The sequence below is a fragment of the Varanus komodoensis genome, unplaced genomic scaffold, assembly GCF_004798865.1.
Source record: "Varanus komodoensis strain SLA01 unplaced genomic scaffold, ASM479886v1 scaffold61, whole genome shotgun sequence".
Lineage (NCBI taxonomy): Eukaryota > Metazoa > Chordata > Lepidosauria > Squamata > Varanidae > Varanus > Varanus komodoensis.
The window spans coordinates 1,958,050-1,977,806 of NW_025336236.1; the positions used below are offsets into that span (position 1 = coordinate 1,958,050).

A 19,757-nucleotide genomic window follows, 5' to 3' on the forward strand; every position below is an offset into this window, starting at 1 on the left:
TGAATTGGACCTTGTGTGCAGAACTACTGATAAACCATCTATACATACATACATCAGAGAGGGACATCAGTTCTGCAAAAAAGCAAAGATTTGAGAGCCGATGGGAAATCTGCTAATTTTAAAGTATAAATTGATCTAAACACAGAAGAATCCCTCCTTTTATTACCACCATTTATCTACAGTACTTTCCCATTTTGTTATGCTAAGGGCTGTACAGAGAGGATTGTGCTTTGTCACCAACCCTTTATTGCCACTGCCACTTGTACAGCACCTGAACAGTGACCCCAGAGAACAGAAAACAGAAGAGTAATATGATGCATATACATATTCAAAGTCTGTAAAAATAGAAAAAATGAACCCCTTCCATACAATATTGGATTCAGGATTTGTTATAATATTCTTGTCCACACGAATACCTGTTTCACTTGCAGATTGTAAGAATACATCAAAATTATATTTACATAAATTTTAGCTTGCCATTTTACAGGGACCATATATGATGTGTAAAGATTAGCTACACTTATACTGTCATTGTGCGCTATCCAGAACAATTACACTGATTTGTTTTTTAGAGTAACTTTTTAGTCACTTCCTCAGCAGTGAAACTTGTGATGCTGTGAATTATGCAATATCCGAATCATACACTTACGATAGCTTATCATTAAATGCATTGTTTCTAATAATTAGCATTTTATATAGGGCTTTAGCGTGCATAATGCTTCACAGAAATTATCTCACAAATCAATCTTGATAGCAACTGTGCATGTTAAGCCAGTTCTTAAGACAGCATCTTACCAAAGGACATCTACAGCATAATCCTGTGTCTAGACAGCCATAGGAATTGTCAGAGACCTGGGTCACCCTTAGGAAGGTGCTCCAAGGTCAGAGCTGTGGCTGGGAATTTAGAAAACCTCCCCTCCACCCTCACAGTCAGTTACCAGTGCAACTTTGGACCTGGGGGGGCATACTGGAAGGCAGAGAGGGGAAGACTGCAGTTCCATGGGGATGCAGAGAATCCCAGTGGTGCCCTTGCTCCTCCTCTTCCTCCTTGTGAACAACTGGTTTCATCCATCTAAGTGTTTTGGAGGGTGAAGGAAGTTTGAGGCAATCCTTGCCTCTGTGCTCCTCCTGCCCTCCACTAAACGCTCACAATTTTTCAAGTTTGCCCCTGGCGTATGTGTGGCAGAATGAGTCTGAAGCCAGAACTCTCCTAGTTTACAACACTCATACTTAGCTGCTGTGTTCTGCCAGCTCTCATCATTGCAAACAGTACATGAAAGAAACAAAACACTGAATTAAATATCAGCATCTCTAAAAGCATGGATAAATATGGGAGTTTACCATATGTACATCTAATCATTAATTTCTCCCCCACAAAAGTGGAAAGTGAATTTTAATAGTCGATGTGAATATTCTGTGGTCCCGAAGAATGGAGAGTCAACAGACCCAATGAATCAAGTGAGTCAACTAACCCAGCTCCAATTGCAGACAAAGGTACAGAAACTGGGCAGGCAAAGTACCAGAACCGGGCAGCTTTTCCAGTGTTCTAATTGCTGCGGAAACAGGTTGCCATAAGGAGAGGGCATTCAGCACAATCAACAGGGTACAAAGAATGACACATGGATCGTGACCGCAATCCAGCAGTATTACGTGTACTTGAGCCTCTCGGTGGCAAGGGTACCAAGAGTATGCTTGGTCGTGTTCCATATGTACAATCCCATTTATAGCACAAAGTACCACATTAATTTTTAACCACAATTCGCTTGCCCTGGCCTTCATGTGAGTAAACATTAACAATTAAAAACACATTCAAGGAAAGAATTGGAGAACAACAGTCCACTGGTGGTTTAAGCTAGCAAAAAATATAAACTGGTAACAGAATTCTCTCAATTCATTCACAATAGGGCAGTTACAGGATCACAACTGGTGATGTAGGAGCAGTGAGACGTTGCGCTTGCTGTGATGTTTGAAATACGCCACTGGACCATTTACATCACATAGTGGGAAATGCTCTACGCATAATGGTACGCTTGGAGGATCAGCATGCTTGAGGGTCATGTGGACAAGAGTGCTCATGAGCAATCACCAGCTGCCTGGCCTTTCTGGTTGGGAGGTCTCTATGGTGATGCAGGGGAGACATTTTTCACACTATCAAGAGTACACGGGCTCTTTAAAACACTCAAAATGAAAGCACTCTTCATCTTTTTGAAGTGCTGCAATTCAAGGTACTATAGAAAACCAGTGTGAATGCACCAAGGAGACCTGTGTCATTTTGACTGTGATACTTCCATTTTATGGCAGAAATTGTACAAATATGGTTACAGTTCATTTAGGTGCATGTCGACAGTTTTTCCTTGTATGATGAAACAACTGTAAAAAGCTGGCATGTGAGAGGGATTTAGAAGATTTACTAACATAAAATAAAAGCAACCATGTGATTTAATTTGGGCGTGGGATCTTATTTAGAAAGAAATGAAGAATATTGACCAAGAATCTAACAGAACCTATTCACTGTAGATTGTTTTTTGCATTAGTATCCAAATTAATGGGGTAACCCCAACCCCAACTTTGATCTAAGTTCAAATCTAATGATGGGTTCAATTTGTAGCTACTTAGTAAATTCCTAGTTCAAAACTATAATTCAATTCAGTTAGAAATTACACGTCTGCACTAAGGGACAAATTGAGCATGCTCTCCTTGTGGTGGAGAAAGATCTAGATCAACTGGATAATTTAAGGCTTTTAAAGGACAATTTTAAAATAATTCTTAAATGCAAAGATCAAGATCATGATAATTTTCACCAATACTTTATAATCCTCAATTGATAAGCAGTGGGTGAAAAGCCAGGAAGGGCAATCCCTTCCACCATTATTGAGCCAGGAAAAGAGATTCTTTTCTTGGGTGAAACAGCAAGGGCATTTGTGTCCTTTGTTCAGCCATAACTATACTTGCTCAGGATGTGGCTCCAACCAACTCAACTGGACCCCAAACCAGAAACCTGGGAGTGCATTAGTACTTGCAGAGATCCTTTCCCTACTGTTCTTGAATGTCTCCACTCCATCTTCTCAACAGGCAGAAGTGTGGTTCTGAGGCTCCAAAACAAGTACTGAGGTGACGTAAGTGCAGAGCACTAGGAACTCCTGAGTTAATGTGAGGAAAGGGATGTGGATTTGGTCTAAAGTGAGTTTTTAGGATTATTGTTGAAAGTGCAGGTGCAGGGGAACTGGGGCCAGATTAGATCAGAGTTATGAAAGGCAGAGATAAAGAAAAAATCATAGAGCAAATCAGAACAAATCAAAACAGAGCAAATCCAGTTGATCTAGACTGATATTTCCTTTCCTGTCAATACAGCAGTTAACACATTTGGGGTTTTGACAACTAGAATTTGCGTGTGTGCACACACAGAGGTTATTGTGTCTGCCATGACCCTGCAAGACAGCGTGCCTCCACAGGTTGGGGAAAGGCCTTCTTCATGGATCCTTCTCCATTTCTGTGAATGACAAGCTCATGATTGCTTCAGCAACAGGGAGAGCATTCTGGCCGGAAGCGTCCAGTCAAGAAACAACCCTCTTCCTGAAGCAGTGGGGTACTAGCCCTGAGGAGGAAGCCTCAGCTGACTTGCAGGAGTATGGAGATGAGAGTCACTGATGTGATGAAGAGGCATTTAAAGAGCGAGCAGCTAAAGCTCTAGGAAGATTCTCTTACACTCTTCCCTTTCAGTTGGAATTAAGGTGGATTATGTGAAGAGGAAGAGAATAACAAGCAAAGATCCCACTTCCCTTTTCTGTCTGGGGCAAATAGAGCCCTATCTTCCATTTTTCCCAGAATACAATACATGGAATATGATCTCAGATGTTTCTATTGGAAAAAAATCATTTGAAAGAGTCAAATGACACGCAAGAGTTACCCTACCTCAGAACCTCCTACAGAATCCTCACCTGTGCAATACATTCACAACTTCATTGCTATTAATCCACCTCTTGACTTTCAGTTTAAAATTTACCTAAGATCACCAAAAGGATAACTTTGTTTTCAAGTGAATACTATACAACTGAAAATAGTTCTGCTTCAGAATCTTGCAAGTTAATTCTGTTGTTATCCACCAAATGTGCCAGAAATTGGTTTAAGTGCCCCATATATGGGGGGGGGAGGGGTACCGTACACCTTAACAGTCATGCTAACAGAACGGGTACTCAAAATGTTATGCTTAAACAGAGGAAAGTACGTATTACCTATAGCAACTGTATGATTTCATTATGTAACCGTTTTCATAAGTGCAATAGCTGCTTCACTGTCATTTGACTGTGTAGACTCACCCTCAGGAGTACCATAAGCTAAATTTATCAACTGAATGCTCACAACTGTTTCCAAAAGGAACACTAAAATAATTATAAATGCTAAGCAACTACCACCAACAACCAAAAAGCCCACGTGAAAACCAATGTCTGTTCTTCCAACATCCAAAGTACCAAAAACAAAAAAACCCATTAAAGCAAAATGGGTGCTTTTGATGTTGATCAGTCAAGGATGAATTGCAGGCAAATACTGCCAAGAAATTATGAAGAAACTTGCTTTACAGCTGATGATCTGTACTGTTTCAGCCTACATATTATCAGCTTGAGTATCTTATTTCAAGTTACAGAGGCCAACCTGTGAGAGGGTTGGCTGCAAAATATTAGTATCCGCCACTGATTACCACTGCATGGTGAAGTAGGTCGAAGCACCCTTAGCCAAATGGCAGCAGAGTTGCTGGTTAACTCACCACTGCTGAAGCGATATCAACCTGCATGTGACATCCTTTTCTTGAATATATGAATTTGAAATGTTAAAAACATCCAGAAAAATCATGGCACAAACTTCTGGAATAATATGGTTGGAAGGAAAAAAATCATCATCTCCCTTTTGTTCTTTGCTCACCTTCCAGTATTTGAGCTATGAACACTTATTGTTACTTGATTCCCTGCATTCAAGAAAACTAGAGGTTTAGAAAGTTAAAGAGCACAATCCAAGCACAAAAATATATGCATAAATACCCCATGAACTCAATGAAATCTGAATTAAAAATGTTGCACTGTATAAAAACTTGAACACTAGATTGCTGAAGAGAGGGATAAAAAGTCCACCAGTACTATGCACACTGAATTGAAAAAAATGCTTCTTGTATTATCTGATTATCAATGAAAAGGTCAGAAGCTTGTGACATTAAATTTTTGTGACAGAAATATTAGGAATGAAAGCCTAGAAATCAACTGCATCAATAGTGAGACCACTATGTGTAAAAGCCACTCTGAAAAAAAATGGCCATTGTAGACCCACCATTCAACACTGCTTCACCTCCAGCAAGTTCCGTATTCAAGATGATCAGAATGCCTTTATCCACATGTTAAAGAAAAGAACTTATAAAAGGAATCACTGAAGAACCATGCTGTGGTTTGCTACAATTTGCTGCAAAGAATGTCAGAATAGTTTTAAGATCTTAAATCCTGTGATTATATATATATATATATACACACGCACACACACATATGCACACACATGGGAGGCTGTCATTCCTAACTTTAAGAGGTACCATTCCAAATCTCAGTCCTCGCTCAAACAGCCTTGCTTTCTACAACAAGCCTTGTGTAGCCCACACTGCCACCATTTCTCCCACCTTCCTTCAGGCGATAGCCACAGCTCTCTCTCCCCCTCAGCTGATCATCCCCTGCTCTTGAACAAGCAGTTTCTTCTTCTGCTCCATATTCTAGTTGACCTACCATGCCCTACTGCTTCCTCCTGCTGCCACTTCCCAGCACTATATCCTGCTGTTTCCACTTCCTTGGTCCTAGCCCAGCTGCAAGTGAGGACTGGGTTAGCTTCAGGGCAAATCTCTGTTATAGCCATACGGTTTCTTAAAGCTGCATCTGCATTACTTGTGAGCTACCCAATTTGGCTTCGCTTGATTTCCAAAGAGAACTCCAGAAAAATCATATCACTTCATCATGGAGAAGAGCAGCTCCATGGCATGGCAGCAAATGCCCAACGCTTGTTAGAGTCCAAGCACTATTTTAAGTAACTGGAAGAAAGGCCTCTGTCCTTGCTTCTGTGGGGTGTCTGTATAGCTGCTAATCAGAGAAGAAAATGGAAGATCAATGTCTAAACAGATGTAACCTACTATTAGTTCCTTGTGGACTAAAGTGAAAGGGGAGGTTTCAAACCTGTAACTTGCAGGCTTTCACATCAGCCCGACAAAACTATCCAGAGACATTACGGACAACTTCTGAAGACCAAAGTTCCATGGAGACAAATGCGAATGCTTGATTTTTCTCCCCACCCAATCCTGACAGCTCTCCAGGCAGTAATTATATTTTGTTGCTGTCTGGCTTGAAGCCAAGCTACCACTTGCAGCTCATGTATAACGTGAAAAAGCTGGCAGTTGCTGTGGTTGTGACGTTATTATCTGTGCCATGCTGTCCTTCAAAATGAACTACGTGATAAAGTAACTATTTCCTTCATTTTGTGCTTGAATCATTGAAAATTGTGGGGATAGAGATTCTAAGCAGCTACACATGGTGGAAAATAGAAATACTTTCTACTTTGTAGGTTGCAATCAATAGTTTATGATATTCTACACCAGGCAGTGATGAAAGAGTACTGCTTACTAAGAATTAGCAAGCATATTATTGGGCAGATCTCTGAAAAATTTCTGAAAGGGAAAAGATAACAGAAGGTGTGCAGTGCAATTCTACACATATTTACTCAGACATAAGTCCCACTATGTTCAATTGGACCTACTCTCTAGTAACTGTGTTTAATATGGCAGTCTTTTGAATATATTTTACATGAACAAAGAAAAGCAAAACAGATATAAGATATTTTTAAATATAGGCTAGCACAGTCTTAACAGCTGTTCCAGATACCAGCCTGTTCAATTCTCATGGGGTAACTGCTTATAAAGAAATAGAGTATTAAACGTTCATTACAATTAAATATTGCCTCGGAAGTTTTCTTTGTTCATAATGCAATTTTGTCTCCTAAATTATTTCTGTTTTTTTCCCTTTGGCAATTTGATACATACTGGTCATCCTAAGACCCACACTAGCTAAGCAGCATCCACACAGAGGGATAATTTATGGATTCTGTCCAAAAAATATATGACCATCCTGCCATTAACTTATGATCAAAGCTAATACTGTTATTAGATGCTCCACAGTGAGTAAAATTTACTTTTGAAATTCCAGCATATTGTGTATGCATCTTCTGAATGTGTATGTGCATCCTTGACTAAAAATGGGGAGCATTAGCCTATAACTTATACCATCCTTTGCTATTCAAAAAGAGCCATATCCAAACAATATAACAGAGACAACTGTAGTGCTCACTTAACTAGCCTGCACCACAGAGAAGTGACAATTTTATCACATGTTGCTCATAGGTATCTTCTACTTGCTTCTTTCCATCCTACCTTGCTGTTGTAACACTGATTGTCATTGATAGTCTTTGTGCTTTTGCATAATGCCCATTTTGCTGTAACAAACTCACACAAAAAACATGGACACCCTAAGTAAGCATGCTGGAATACAGGCAGGAACCATAGAACCATGCACAAATATTCTGAAGGGTTCTCCCCTCCAAAAAAACAGACATCAACATTTACATGCACCACTGAATATCACATTTGGCCATGGTACAGTGTGGACTGAGTTTCGTAAGCATTCATGACCTTTTCTCTTTGTTGGAGTTTCCACCCCATCTCTGTCATATACAGTTTTGAGGAGATTGGTGTAAAAATATAATATATCTGTATCTATATATCCTTCCAATTGTAACTGGTCTTCATTGTATTGCCAGTCAAAGGTTCTTGGAATTCCACAGAGTGCTTCTCCTCTTGCAGAGTTTGGTACCAAGTCTTTGTCAGAAACACTGATTAGTGTGCTAGTGATTTTCTCAGCCACTGAAATAATTCTTCTTTATAAAGCATTTGCCACCGGACATTGGCTTCCACTGTTTCCACAGCTCGAGAGAAAGAGGCAGCTGAACCCTCCTCATAGGTGTTTATAAAGTTCTTCAGCTGCAAATAAAAGTTAACATGTTAATCTGGATCCAATTGACATAAATGCATTCTTCTAATGCACATGAACAAGTCACACAATGATGACAAAACTCTTGTCTCTGCTATGAAGGTTCTTGTAATATTTTGCATGGAGATTTATTACAAAATGCAGTAAGGCAACAGACTGCAACAATTAGCTGTGATGCAATAGTTTCAAATTGTGCTGGAGATATTGACTGCCAGTGCCTGATTATATTAACATCACTTCCTCTGACTCTCCTATAGCCCAGCTGCTTTATGTTGCAGACAGCTGGGCTCTTATCAAGTTTTACTCCTACATAGGGAAACTAAATAGGGAAAATTGGAAACATTCCTAACATAGCTTTAGAAGCTAATGTTAAGCTAAAACACTCAGACTCCCCTCTGAAGAGCCTTAGTTTATCAACTGTTCTAAAAGATGTGTTCAATTAGGCTTGAGAAACATATTTAATTCTTTATTGTAAACAACTGGGTGTTTATGTGTGAGTTTGAGGGCCTGCTCAACACACTTACAAACACTATTACAGCACTAACTATTCTTAGATTTTGTCATCATATAAAATTTTACTCTGTTAACTACACATGTTCAGTAGATTTATTTTTGACTAACCCCGCACAGAATCAGGCACCTAGACAAAAAGAAAGGAACAGTCTTTGTCTTAAATGAAACATTTGCATCCTTTCTGTAAAAGTATCCTTCTTAGGAAGTGAAAAAGCAAAGATTGGCAACATGTACAGGACAAGGTATATAACTTTACTGATTTTATGTTAAGAAAAAGAATAACAAATAACTAAGTACTGAGTCTGCAGCGTATTTACCTCATTTAGTTCATTTTCTGTATTAAGAAATTCTGTGACTCCACTGATAAGTTTTGAATTCATAAATAATGCTTCTCCATATCTGCAGCAGCCAGTCAAAAACACAAACATGGAATATATTGAGTGACAATGCCTTTGATTATTCAGATTTAAAAGATTTATATTTCAACCAACTGAACCTCCTTTTCCCAAAGTTTCTGTTCTGTATATCCAATCTAATTCATTAAAAGCAGGGGATAGCTAAACAAGAAGATACATTTATAACTAAAAGTGAAAATTTGCATCCCCTTCCATTTTGTTTTCTGTTTCTTATCATCAATCATATTTAAATGATTTCCACTGTTTAAAGAAATTTATCCTACCTGAAGACATACTAAACTTTCCCAAATGCGAAGTAATTAGGCTTACTGAATCTTGTACTATACAATACAATGGATAACTTTGGCGGGCTGTATAATGGAAGACCAACTGATATTCAGACTACAAGTGATCTGGCTGCTTTGCTACATTTCAGTATCCTCTTTGCTGGTATCTGCAAAGCAGAGCCAAGCATGTCTCTGCTTATGGAATCCACCAACATATTTGCATTTATATATCAACTGAAGTGCAACCATTCATGCAATAAACGAACATTTATTAGATCTGACTGGCTTCATACTCTCTTTTGCTTGTAAGGAGAGACGCTTCAATTGCTTGCTTGAAATGGCACAGCAATTAGGCAGTCATTGGTCTTTATTCTAAAAGGAACCTATGAGCATCCTTTCCACTCTTCCCTAGTGAATAATGACACACTGCTTTCTCTGTGTAATATTGATAGGAAGCTGCCTCATACCAAGTTATGCCACTGGCCTATCCAGTGTAGCATTATCTAAACTGACTAGGAGAAGGGAGATCTATTCCCAGCCCTGCCTATACATGCTTGAGTTTTAACTTGAACCTTCTGGATGCAGAGTGAGTGCTCCACCACTGATGGATAACTTTTATCCCTGTGCGTTTGTTATCTTGTAAATCATTTAAGCATGATCCTCCTTTCTGAGAGCTGCAGAACTCCCACAGGGTAGCCTTTCCCAACTTGGTGTTCATCAGCTCTATTGGATGGCAACCCCCATGATCCCCAGTCCACTGTATCTGGAGGACACCAAGCAGGGGAAGACAGCATCAAAGCAACCCATTCTGGCAAGCACACGGTCAGCCAGGGTGCTTTACATAAGAAAGGTCTCCATAAACATCCCATATCCCAATCTGCCCTACCTCCTTCCCATAGTCAAGGAACAAAACTTGTAGCACAAAGTCTTTTCATTTGTATATTGAGTGCCTATGAAGAGATTCCAAGGATGCGGTAGGAAGAAGCAGGAGGAAAAGGAGGACAGGATTCTTTCATGGTTTAAGGAGCTCCCTATGCATAAAGTGCTGAAAAAGTTCATGCTTTTTATTATTTAGTCTGTCATTTCTCTTTCACATTACCTGTTGCTTTATGAATTCTAGTTTTACACTGATTTTTAAGCTATTTTGCTCTTGCCCCATGTGTGCAGTTTCTTTATTTTGTAGGCATGCTAAGATCTATTTTCCTGTCTGCCCTTGTTAAAATAAAGTATTTGATTTGTAATCTTTTGCTATTTAGTTATTAGAATTTCATAGATTCATAGGATATTGAAATGGAGAGAAACTCCCCAAATCAATCAATTCCAGGTCCCCTGGATATTATGGCAACATTTAGAATAGTTTCTGCAAACAAAGAAACAAACAATGCAAAACCCTGGAAAGCAATAGCAGCATCAACAAATGCAAAAATTTATTAGTTTGGAATATTACTATGGTAGTGAAGTTGACAGCTCGTAACTTTTTACGGGTAAAATAAAACATCATGAGATCAGAAACAACAGCTCAATTCAAATGGTTCCAAACCACTGTGAACAAGCCACTGCAAGCCTCAGGCTTATATGCTCTCTACAACCCTCCCATCCTTAGGTGAAAAGAAGGGATAGAAAAGGCTTCTGATTCTAGTTTGCTATTTCAAACTAGTTTCAATCAAACTAAACTCTGATTCCTAATGATGGTTTATTGTTACATCTAAGTTCATTTAATGTGTCACTGATAACCGCCTAAAATGCATAAACTACGGACAATGGGAAATGCAATGGCAAATTCAGACATCAAATGTTTCCCAAACTTTATGTAATTTATACATAGGGTATAGATACTGTATCAGTGCTAATAATTAGAATGTAAATGTATTTTGACAAAATATTTTGCCTATTCTTGGTAGTCTATAAAGTTGATATTATTTACACAGTTCCATCCTCAAGTTTTAGATAGAATTAATTATACAATAATTAGGGGTAGACAAATTTGGCAATTTCAGATTCTCTCTTAAGTTCAATTTGAGATCTCTCTTTTGTTCAGTTCATTGTGAAATCTGAGCATTTCTCCAGTCTTAAATTCTGTGCATCCGGAACTTTGTGATATTTTCTTTGAAAATTCATTTGAAAATGTATACACATTTGGTACACATTTCTTTTACATAGGTATTTTGTATGCATTTTTATCTTTTGCAAGCTGTGTTCCTAATACAATGTATTTTAAAATAATAGATTTCCATAGACCTTTTTTTTTTTGACGAAAGCCTTCCATTCCAAAATCAATTGTACTGTGTTTTGGACTCTACTCAACTGAGCTGGTGCACTTACACTATTGATCCATCACTAGTATATGCAACCTACAGTGGTACGCCAATAACATAAGCAGACATGATGGGTCATTTGAGGAAAGATTTTGTACCAGCTTATACTATCCGTACCACTAGAAGTTGCTTGCTTGCTTATTTATTTATTCAAAGTTTTTATATGCAGTCCAATAGCACAGTTTCTGAATGGATTGCAAAAAAACCCAACAACATACCAACAAACAACAGATGGCATCCAACCATTAGTGATAAAGCCAAAGATAAAACCAATTAAATGTTAAAATGTTAGGAAAATAAAAAGGTTTTCACCTGACACTGAAAAAAATAAAGCGATGGCACCAGGCAAACCTCCCTGAGGAGCATGTAATAAAGTTGGCGTACCACTGCTGCAAAGACCCTTCTCCGACTTGCTACCCTCCTGATTTCCTTCGAAAGGGCTCCCAGAGAAGGGCCTCTGCCTCAGATATCAAGGGCGGCCAGACACATAGGGAAGAAGACTATGCCAGTGTAATAGGCAGGACAGCATATCAGGGGACACTGCTTATAAAAAGAAGAGTAAATTTTGGTTTGCATAGTGATTAAAAAGTATGAACTTAGGTTAATTCGGATTAAACTGAGAGTCCTGTTAATTCCTCCCTTACCATGAAACACTTGTGTGAAGGAATAGCTAAGCTTTTAATGTCAACTGATCCAGAGCAGCTATATTCTTACTTATTTACTGCAAGGGCCTGGAGAAAGCTGAGACCAAACATTATGAAACATCAGTATGTATGACACTAAACTATTCAGCAAATATTCATGTTTACCTTGCATTTAATATTTTCCATTTTTCTCTAAAAAACTTCCAAGCAAGATCTCTTCCATGTGGATTTCTTGCTACATGGATTATAACATCAATTGCATCCTGATCCAGGACAACTTCTGAATTGAGAGACAGGTTCAGAAGCCTTGAATGGAGAAAGGAAGAAAAGCATTCAAGTTTTTACTAACATAAATATTTCGACAACATATTATTTAGTATTGGGATTCCCAAAAAAGATCAGAAAACTCTGCGTGGTTACTGGAATTCATTACAGAGTTTTCTCTTTGTGCTTGTAAAGTTCAGAAAACAAGCTAGACTTTGCCACAAAAAATGGTTCCACTCTAATGTTGACCTATGCATGGCAGATACCTCAAAAAGCTGAAACTGAATTGCTTGATTTTAGATTTCACCCCAAATCTTTTTCTGAGATCATGCTTCCCCAAAATTTAAATGAGACTTGCAATTGTTTTCAAGTGTAATACAAACATTTCCAAAACTTATATTTTCAAGTAGTGAAAGAGGAAATCCCCAGAAATTATTCTTTTGCTGTTAAAAATGCTTCCTTTTGTGGAAAAATACTCAGGAAAAGGGAGACTTATACCGCTGATGCAAAAGTATTTGAAAAGTCAGGAAATTATCAGCTAAATTAGCACACCTGTTTAACAAATTTCTGTCATCACTACATGTTAAAGCTTCTAACAATATTTTCTTCTCTGAAACTGCTGTAGTAGAGTGGAATTTCATCCAAATGAACTCCCAAACATCTTCATCCATCAGCGAAACTCCTGTGCAGTAGACGATGTCTCTTACATTGAGCGGTATTCTTTAAAAGAATATATTAAAAACAGAGCAACATTGTATTAGTAATATGTTCAAGAAACACAACAGGTCAATTAAAGTTAGGTTTCCCTTTGCCATGCTCCTGTGGCAACACTAGTGAACAGTAGCAAACTGCAAGTAATGGAGTTGTTTGATTACTGAAATATACTGAAAAATTGTATCCAATGTTAGTTTCACTCAGAGTAAACCCCTTAAATGACTGAGGCTTAAGTTTGTCTTGAATAACTTAAATCCCAGTAATTTCAGTAGATCTTCTCTAAGTAGGATGAGCATTGGATGGAGGCTGAAGTGCAGGAAAAGAGAAAATAGAACACTTGTTCTCTGTCTTGATTCCTTAAGTTAAATATTCCTTCCCTGTAGCGAGTGAGTGGGCTAGACACTCACTCTTCAATGACTTCCAGGGCCATGTGTCATTGGGTTCTGAAGAAGACAGAAGAGGAGGTGATAGGAGGGCAGGAGGAAGACAGGGAAGCAGAAGCCTTTGATGCTCCATTAAGGTCACCCAGTTTCCTGGCAGACTGTGAAAGCAGACCAGTTTTGGAAGAGATGGAAGGGGACTCAGGTGAGGAAGGAGACCAGATTTATCTTGTCCCTGACCCCTTGGTGAGATAAAGGGGGCTCGTGTAAGTCTCATAGGCTGGTGAGATACTGACAGGATCCACCTTGAGGATGGAGTTGAACTGCTACTAAAGGGGAGATGTTCCAGTTTGGGTCCAGTGCTCTTTAAATGAGCAGAGGCTTATCACTGGAAGGCTATTTAGAGTTAAGTTGTCAATAAAGATCTGCATTGTAAAGGATTGCCTGCTGTTTCGGAGCCTTATGGCAAGGAGAGAAGGGTTGGCTCATGACACTCTCCAAGCTGTGGAAGGAAAACACAAAAATTCATGATTTTTGTGCTCACTCTGACTAGTGGCTTTGGGATGAGAACAAAAAGAGGATTCAAATTAGAGATATGGTGACTTCTTGGAGAATCCTTCCTTTATGGCACAGAGCTAATTAATAATTTTTAATTTGGCCTACAAATGGTCGACAAGGCTGTATGGGCCTGTTTTTCAAGGACTTCCCATTTTTACTTGTTCCTGCTATATAAGGAAGATTGCTCTAAATCAGCCACTATGTCAAAAGTAAAATGAAGAGGAGAAAGTGGACTATCTCTTCCACCAGCCACTTGAATTGGAAGCAGAGTAGAAACTGCTAGGGGGGCTTTTTCATAGACCATCCATTTGTTATTAACTGAACTTCTTCTACGGGGGTTCTCTAACCCAAGCTAATTTTACCTCTTAAGTGTTTGCAGTTCTTCAGTTTTAGACAATCTGCTAGTCTGATGTATATTACTTTACCTGGAAAATGTATGAAGACACTGAACTGCATTTCCCTAATATCAATGTACGAACTGTACAGATAATAGTGTCCAAATTGTTTGCATTTCAGTAACACAAGGATTTGTGCTCTCAGCAACGTTTAGCAGATTTCTGCAACATTGCAATATTGTAGTTGCTAAAGAAAATGGAAACAAGTGCTAGACTTAGGAAGGACCCTTGCTCTTTATCAGTGTAACGTAACACTTAATTACAGATTAAGATCCACCAGATAGACAACTCAACCATGCCTGTGTAGCCGCTTGGATCCTCCAGTCTGTGCAGTTTTTACACAAGACTGATTGAGTGGAATACCTCCTGTGCCAATGCCAATATGCTAATATCACTAAGCAAATAAAATAAAATATAAAAAGTGTGTGGGGGGGCAGTAAACCAAGAAAAAACAAAGAAAGAGCAAGAGTTTTATTATTTTAATACTGGTATAAGTCACTTGAAAATAGGGTTTGGGGGAAGCTGCTATAGATTGCTAATTCCACCCCAGAGAACCCCTGACCTGAACTTACAACCATGATAGCCAAAGGGGTAATTACTCACCACACCTCAATCTATTCAGCAAATTTGGGCTGAGCTGCAAAGAAACTGTGAAAATGATAGGCCATCACTCTCACAAAATGATAGGCCATCACTCTTAATATGGTATTAAGGGAGTGGCATTATTATTACACTTCTGTACCATCCATACCCAAAGCTCTCTGGGTGGTTCATAACATTGAAGTCACGCATCCAGATTTCAACCAGACCCAACCCTGCTTAGCTTCCAAGATCAGGCAGGCTCATGACTGCAAATGTCAAACACATCTTACTCTGTAGTACTTACTTGTAGGTATAAAACTTGAAAGTACATTTTACATTTGAACCATCCTTAATTCCAGTGTCAAATGGCAAGAGACCCCCATTGCTCACATTTTTGTGTAAAGTTATTATAACCTCCTTTTTAATCCTTGAGCTGGCTTCAGTGGGCTTTTCCTACAAGCAGGGCTGTAAGCCAATAGAGCCTCCAAGGGACACGGGAACATATGGAGACGAGCAGGCAATTCTTTTCAGTCTGATTGTCTCATTAGCTTTGAGTACTCTGAATTGTACACTGGCCACTTCATATTTGGATATAATCAGTAGGACATGAGCGTAAAAGTGCAGCATCTGAAAAGATGAATCATTTCCGATAATACCGAGGTGCTTATTTCATGCTTTCCAAAGTTTATCTCAATGAAAACTTAGCCAATTTGTTCAATACCACATCTTTTGTTCAATGTGATGACTGCCATAATTAGAGCAGCAAACAAAGCAAGCAATGCCTGAGTTGTGTGTATCTTCAGCTGAGGAAGGAAACTGTTGTATATGCACATTCTGGCAAATCCCATAGCACTCACGAGAGGCTAACAGTTTTGGTGAGACTGACAGTGCAGACTCTGATAATGAGATGATTGTTGAAAGGGACTCAGTTCTGGCTGCAGTCCAAAGCCCTGAGCACCCACTTGTGGTTGCTACGGGAGAGAATAGTTGAAAGGCAGCTGAGGGGCCAGTCAATCCACCTATGGGAACAGGGAAGAGCAACAATATCTTGAGGGTTCAACATTTTGCCTTGCATACGCTCAAAGGCTTGCATGTAAAATAAAGACATCTGGCAAAGAAGTGCCGGTGAGTCTGTCACTGCTGGGTGGGAGGACCAGCTTTCAACAGAAGCTTGAAGACAAATGGCACTGATCACCTACCAAGAAACCACATCCTGTTTTGTTCATGAATCACACGTAACATTAAGATGATGTGTACATTAAGGATATGCTTCTGTACATATTTACCTAGGAGTAAATCTCACTAAGCAGACACAATCAGGTTTGTACTGGAAAACTACAGATCCATGTCAGATCTACTTCAAATACATTTTCAGATCTACCTCAAAGTGCATTGTTTGTCACATTATTAGGAAATAATTAGGAAAATTAATAACGGCAAGTAAAAAACAAGCAAAAGCTTACTCATATAACAATGTAAGTTGCAGCCTTATGGAGCAAGGCTAGGTGTGGCTGGCAGAAAGGGAATGAAGTGGTGGATCCTCCATAGTTTCCAAAACCCTGCAGGCTTGCACTGGCCTGGGTGAGAGGCACAGGTGACAGCTTTGCCTGGCTGTGCACCCCAGGATACACTTTGCTTGAAAAAACAAAGCATGCAAAACAAAAACTGAAAGCAACAGTGGCCATCGAATTAGCTATTATTACATCCAGGCTAACGCTGGTTGACCGACTAGCCCAGTCTGTTCTCTTCTTGGGGACAGAGTCACAAGAGTCAGACTCTGGAGTCAGACGATCTGAAATAGCTTTGACCTTTCCCTGCCCTACAATATACCATTTTAGGGCCTACCAGCAGGAAGAATATGTCCAGCAGTCAGTTTACGCCTGCAGAGTTTTCTGTGGTGGAACAACTAAGGCCACTGAACCAGCTAGATCCCTCCAGGAAACTCTTATCACATCTGAATACCTTGGATGGATTAGGATTGCATTGCCCCGCTGCAATCCTATACCCATGTGCCTGGTAGTAAAACTTTACTGAATTCAATCTACTTCTGAGTAGACGCATATAACATTGCATTATTTGCACTAACACTTAGTACTTCCAAATGGAATTGTTTGTTAAATTAAACTTCCCCAGGGGTATCTAGCTTGCACTTAAAAAAAAAAAAAAAAGCTATGATGAACACATCAGAGTTGGTATAAGCATTTACTTGGAAAGCATCACTTTAAATTATATTTATTAGAATACTGTTATAATTTATGTGACCTTATTTATTTTGCTTAAGAGACATGGTAAAGATAAAATATGTGGCTAACATAGCTTATATTTAAAAATTAAACACTACAGAAAAAGTTGTTAAAAATTAAACAGAAAAAAATAATTAATGTCATGCTGTGCTTTTACAGAGAAATCTTTTTTCCAATGATTAATAATGAAGCTTTACAAAGAGTTAAGAATAATCATTTAAGTTATAATTAATTAGCACATGCTTGTTCTTGTTTAAACTAGGTTCTAGCAAATGGAAATACATTTATAAAATAGGTCCTTAATTATTTATCTTCTAGGCAAATGGTGTTCTAATTTCTTAAAATGTAATTGGATGCAGTTTAGACTGTTCTTTGATTTAGTGACTTGTTTCAAGCCATTTAAGGAAATGTTTAAGAGAGGAAGTTAATCAGATGTCCTGTTTCAATTCCAAGCATTTAACAAAAGCTTATTTTACTTGATATCTCTAATTGCAGACTCTTTATATAACATAGCATAAGAAAAAGAGCTAACTTTTCAAAAAGTCCGAATTAATGTAATAATTATTATTTTACAAGCTATGATGGTTATGCTGTCATTTGGGTCTAAGTATTTCATTCCTAACAAACTGTTTCCAGCACATCATGTACCACAGAAGAAGGCATTTTAGGACTCATCCAGTCAGCCTCCTTTCACTGCACTGTGCCTGAAAGATGCTTTTCTAACCTCTTTGGAAAGTAAGGGAAAAAGATTCTACTATTTGTCTGATCAAGTTATTCTGTTGTCAAATAACTCTCACTGCACTTTCTGATATCAACCTAAACCGGTGCTGCTACAATTTCGCTCCATTGTTTCTGAAAAAGTAATTTTCCCTCTTTTTGATGAAGACTTTGAGGTAATACTCATGCTTTTTTAAAGCTTTGAATGTTCTTTTTTCTGTGCAAAATGTACAGTTCCAGGATTACATCCAATATTATGCCAATGTAAAAATTACAAGAGTTGGCTCTGTTCTGCTGGGAACTGCACAGTTGCTAGCAGAACTAGTAGAAGCAAAACGTGACTTGATAAAGTCGTAACCAGTTGTACATTACAGTTGTGCAATGGCTTGCAGAAGATCTAGTGGAACGTATTTTAATGTTTAATGTTAATTGTATTTTGTATTATTTTGTATTGTGTTTATTTATTTATGTGAGCCATCCCGAGGCTATAAGCGATGGGACGGCATACAAAAACTAACTAAATAAAATAAATAAATAAAACGTCTTCTGTGGTATGTTGTTCAACACTTCCTGCAGGGAACCCTCAGCCTCTTTTGGACTGATGGGAACATGTCAACATTTGAGAGTGTATTATGGATCCAGTCATAAAATGGCCACCAAAGAGGACATGGCCACAAATGGATCACATATTTACCTCCACAAAACCCAGCAAAATACAGTTTTTACACTGTAAAATATAGATATGTTAATGTGGTTCTCAATAAATATGATATTTAATTATAATAAGGGGTCTAAGGGAAAGATTAAGGATAAAGGTTTCCCCTAGATGTGAAGTCCAGTCATGCCTGACTCTAGGGGGCAGTGCTCAACTCCGTTTCCTGGCCGAGGGAGCCAGCGTTTGTCCGCAGACAGTCTCCGTGGTCATGTGGCCGGCATGACTAAACACCGAAGTGCAAGGAACGCTGTTACCTGCCCACCAAAGTGGTACCTTTTTATCTACTTGAATTTGCATGCTTTCGAACTGCAAGGTTGGCAGGAGCTGGGACGGGGCAACGGGAACTCACCCCGTTGTGCAGATTTGAACCAGCGACCTTTTGATCAACCAGCCCAGCAGCTCAGCGGTTTAACCCAGTGCGCCACCTGCATCCCTAATAAGTGGTATAGAAGTAGTATAAACAAACAATGATAAAAATCTGGTGATACCCCAGTGAAACACACACGCAGACACAGGCGAAGCACCCACTCATACTACACACAAAATTTCAGACAAAGCAAAGCATACACAAAGAAACAACAGTGTAACACAAGCATAATATATATAAAGAAAAAAATCTCACGGCTAACAATACGCTCTACCCACCCAACAGAGCAGGCGAAATGCCTGTTTTGCTCTCCACCATCTATCTCCACTACCACCCCCATTTTTCGTCCTTTCTCCTTCCTATTTTCTAGGAATGCTTCTTGGTCCACTTCACGCTTGAGTATACTGGCCTCCCAGTTGATTTTTCTAATTAAAAAGCATTGGAACTGAACATAATAGAAACAAACACACTTAGGAGAGGTGTAAAGACTGGTGGGTACCAAGTGAGACGTCTGCAGGGGATGACTGGGACCCCAGTGAAATAGCTTTTGCAAGCTGAGTTCAAGAGGGAGATTTGACATTGTGCAAGGATGAAAATGAGATTTCTAC

At 38.9% G+C, this 19,757-nt stretch overlaps 1 protein-coding gene across 1 annotated transcript in view; it reads right to left on the reverse strand.

The window, feature by feature from the left end:
- Positions 1–1,333: 1,333 nt before the first annotated feature.
- TRHDE (thyrotropin releasing hormone degrading enzyme) overlaps positions 1,334–19,757 on the reverse strand; it is a 467,798-nt gene continuing 449,374 nt past the window's right edge. Inside the window, exons 16-19 of the mRNA XM_044449813.1 lie at positions 13,031–13,198; positions 12,380–12,520; positions 8,891–8,972; positions 1,334–8,050 (exon numbers count right to left, since the gene is read on the reverse strand). Of these exons, the coding sequence (XP_044305748.1) occupies positions 7,907–8,050; positions 8,891–8,972; positions 12,380–12,520; positions 13,031–13,198 (535 nt within the window). The 3' untranslated portion in view covers positions 1,334–7,906. The remainder of the gene's footprint in view (positions 8,051–8,890; positions 8,973–12,379; positions 12,521–13,030; positions 13,199–19,757) is intronic.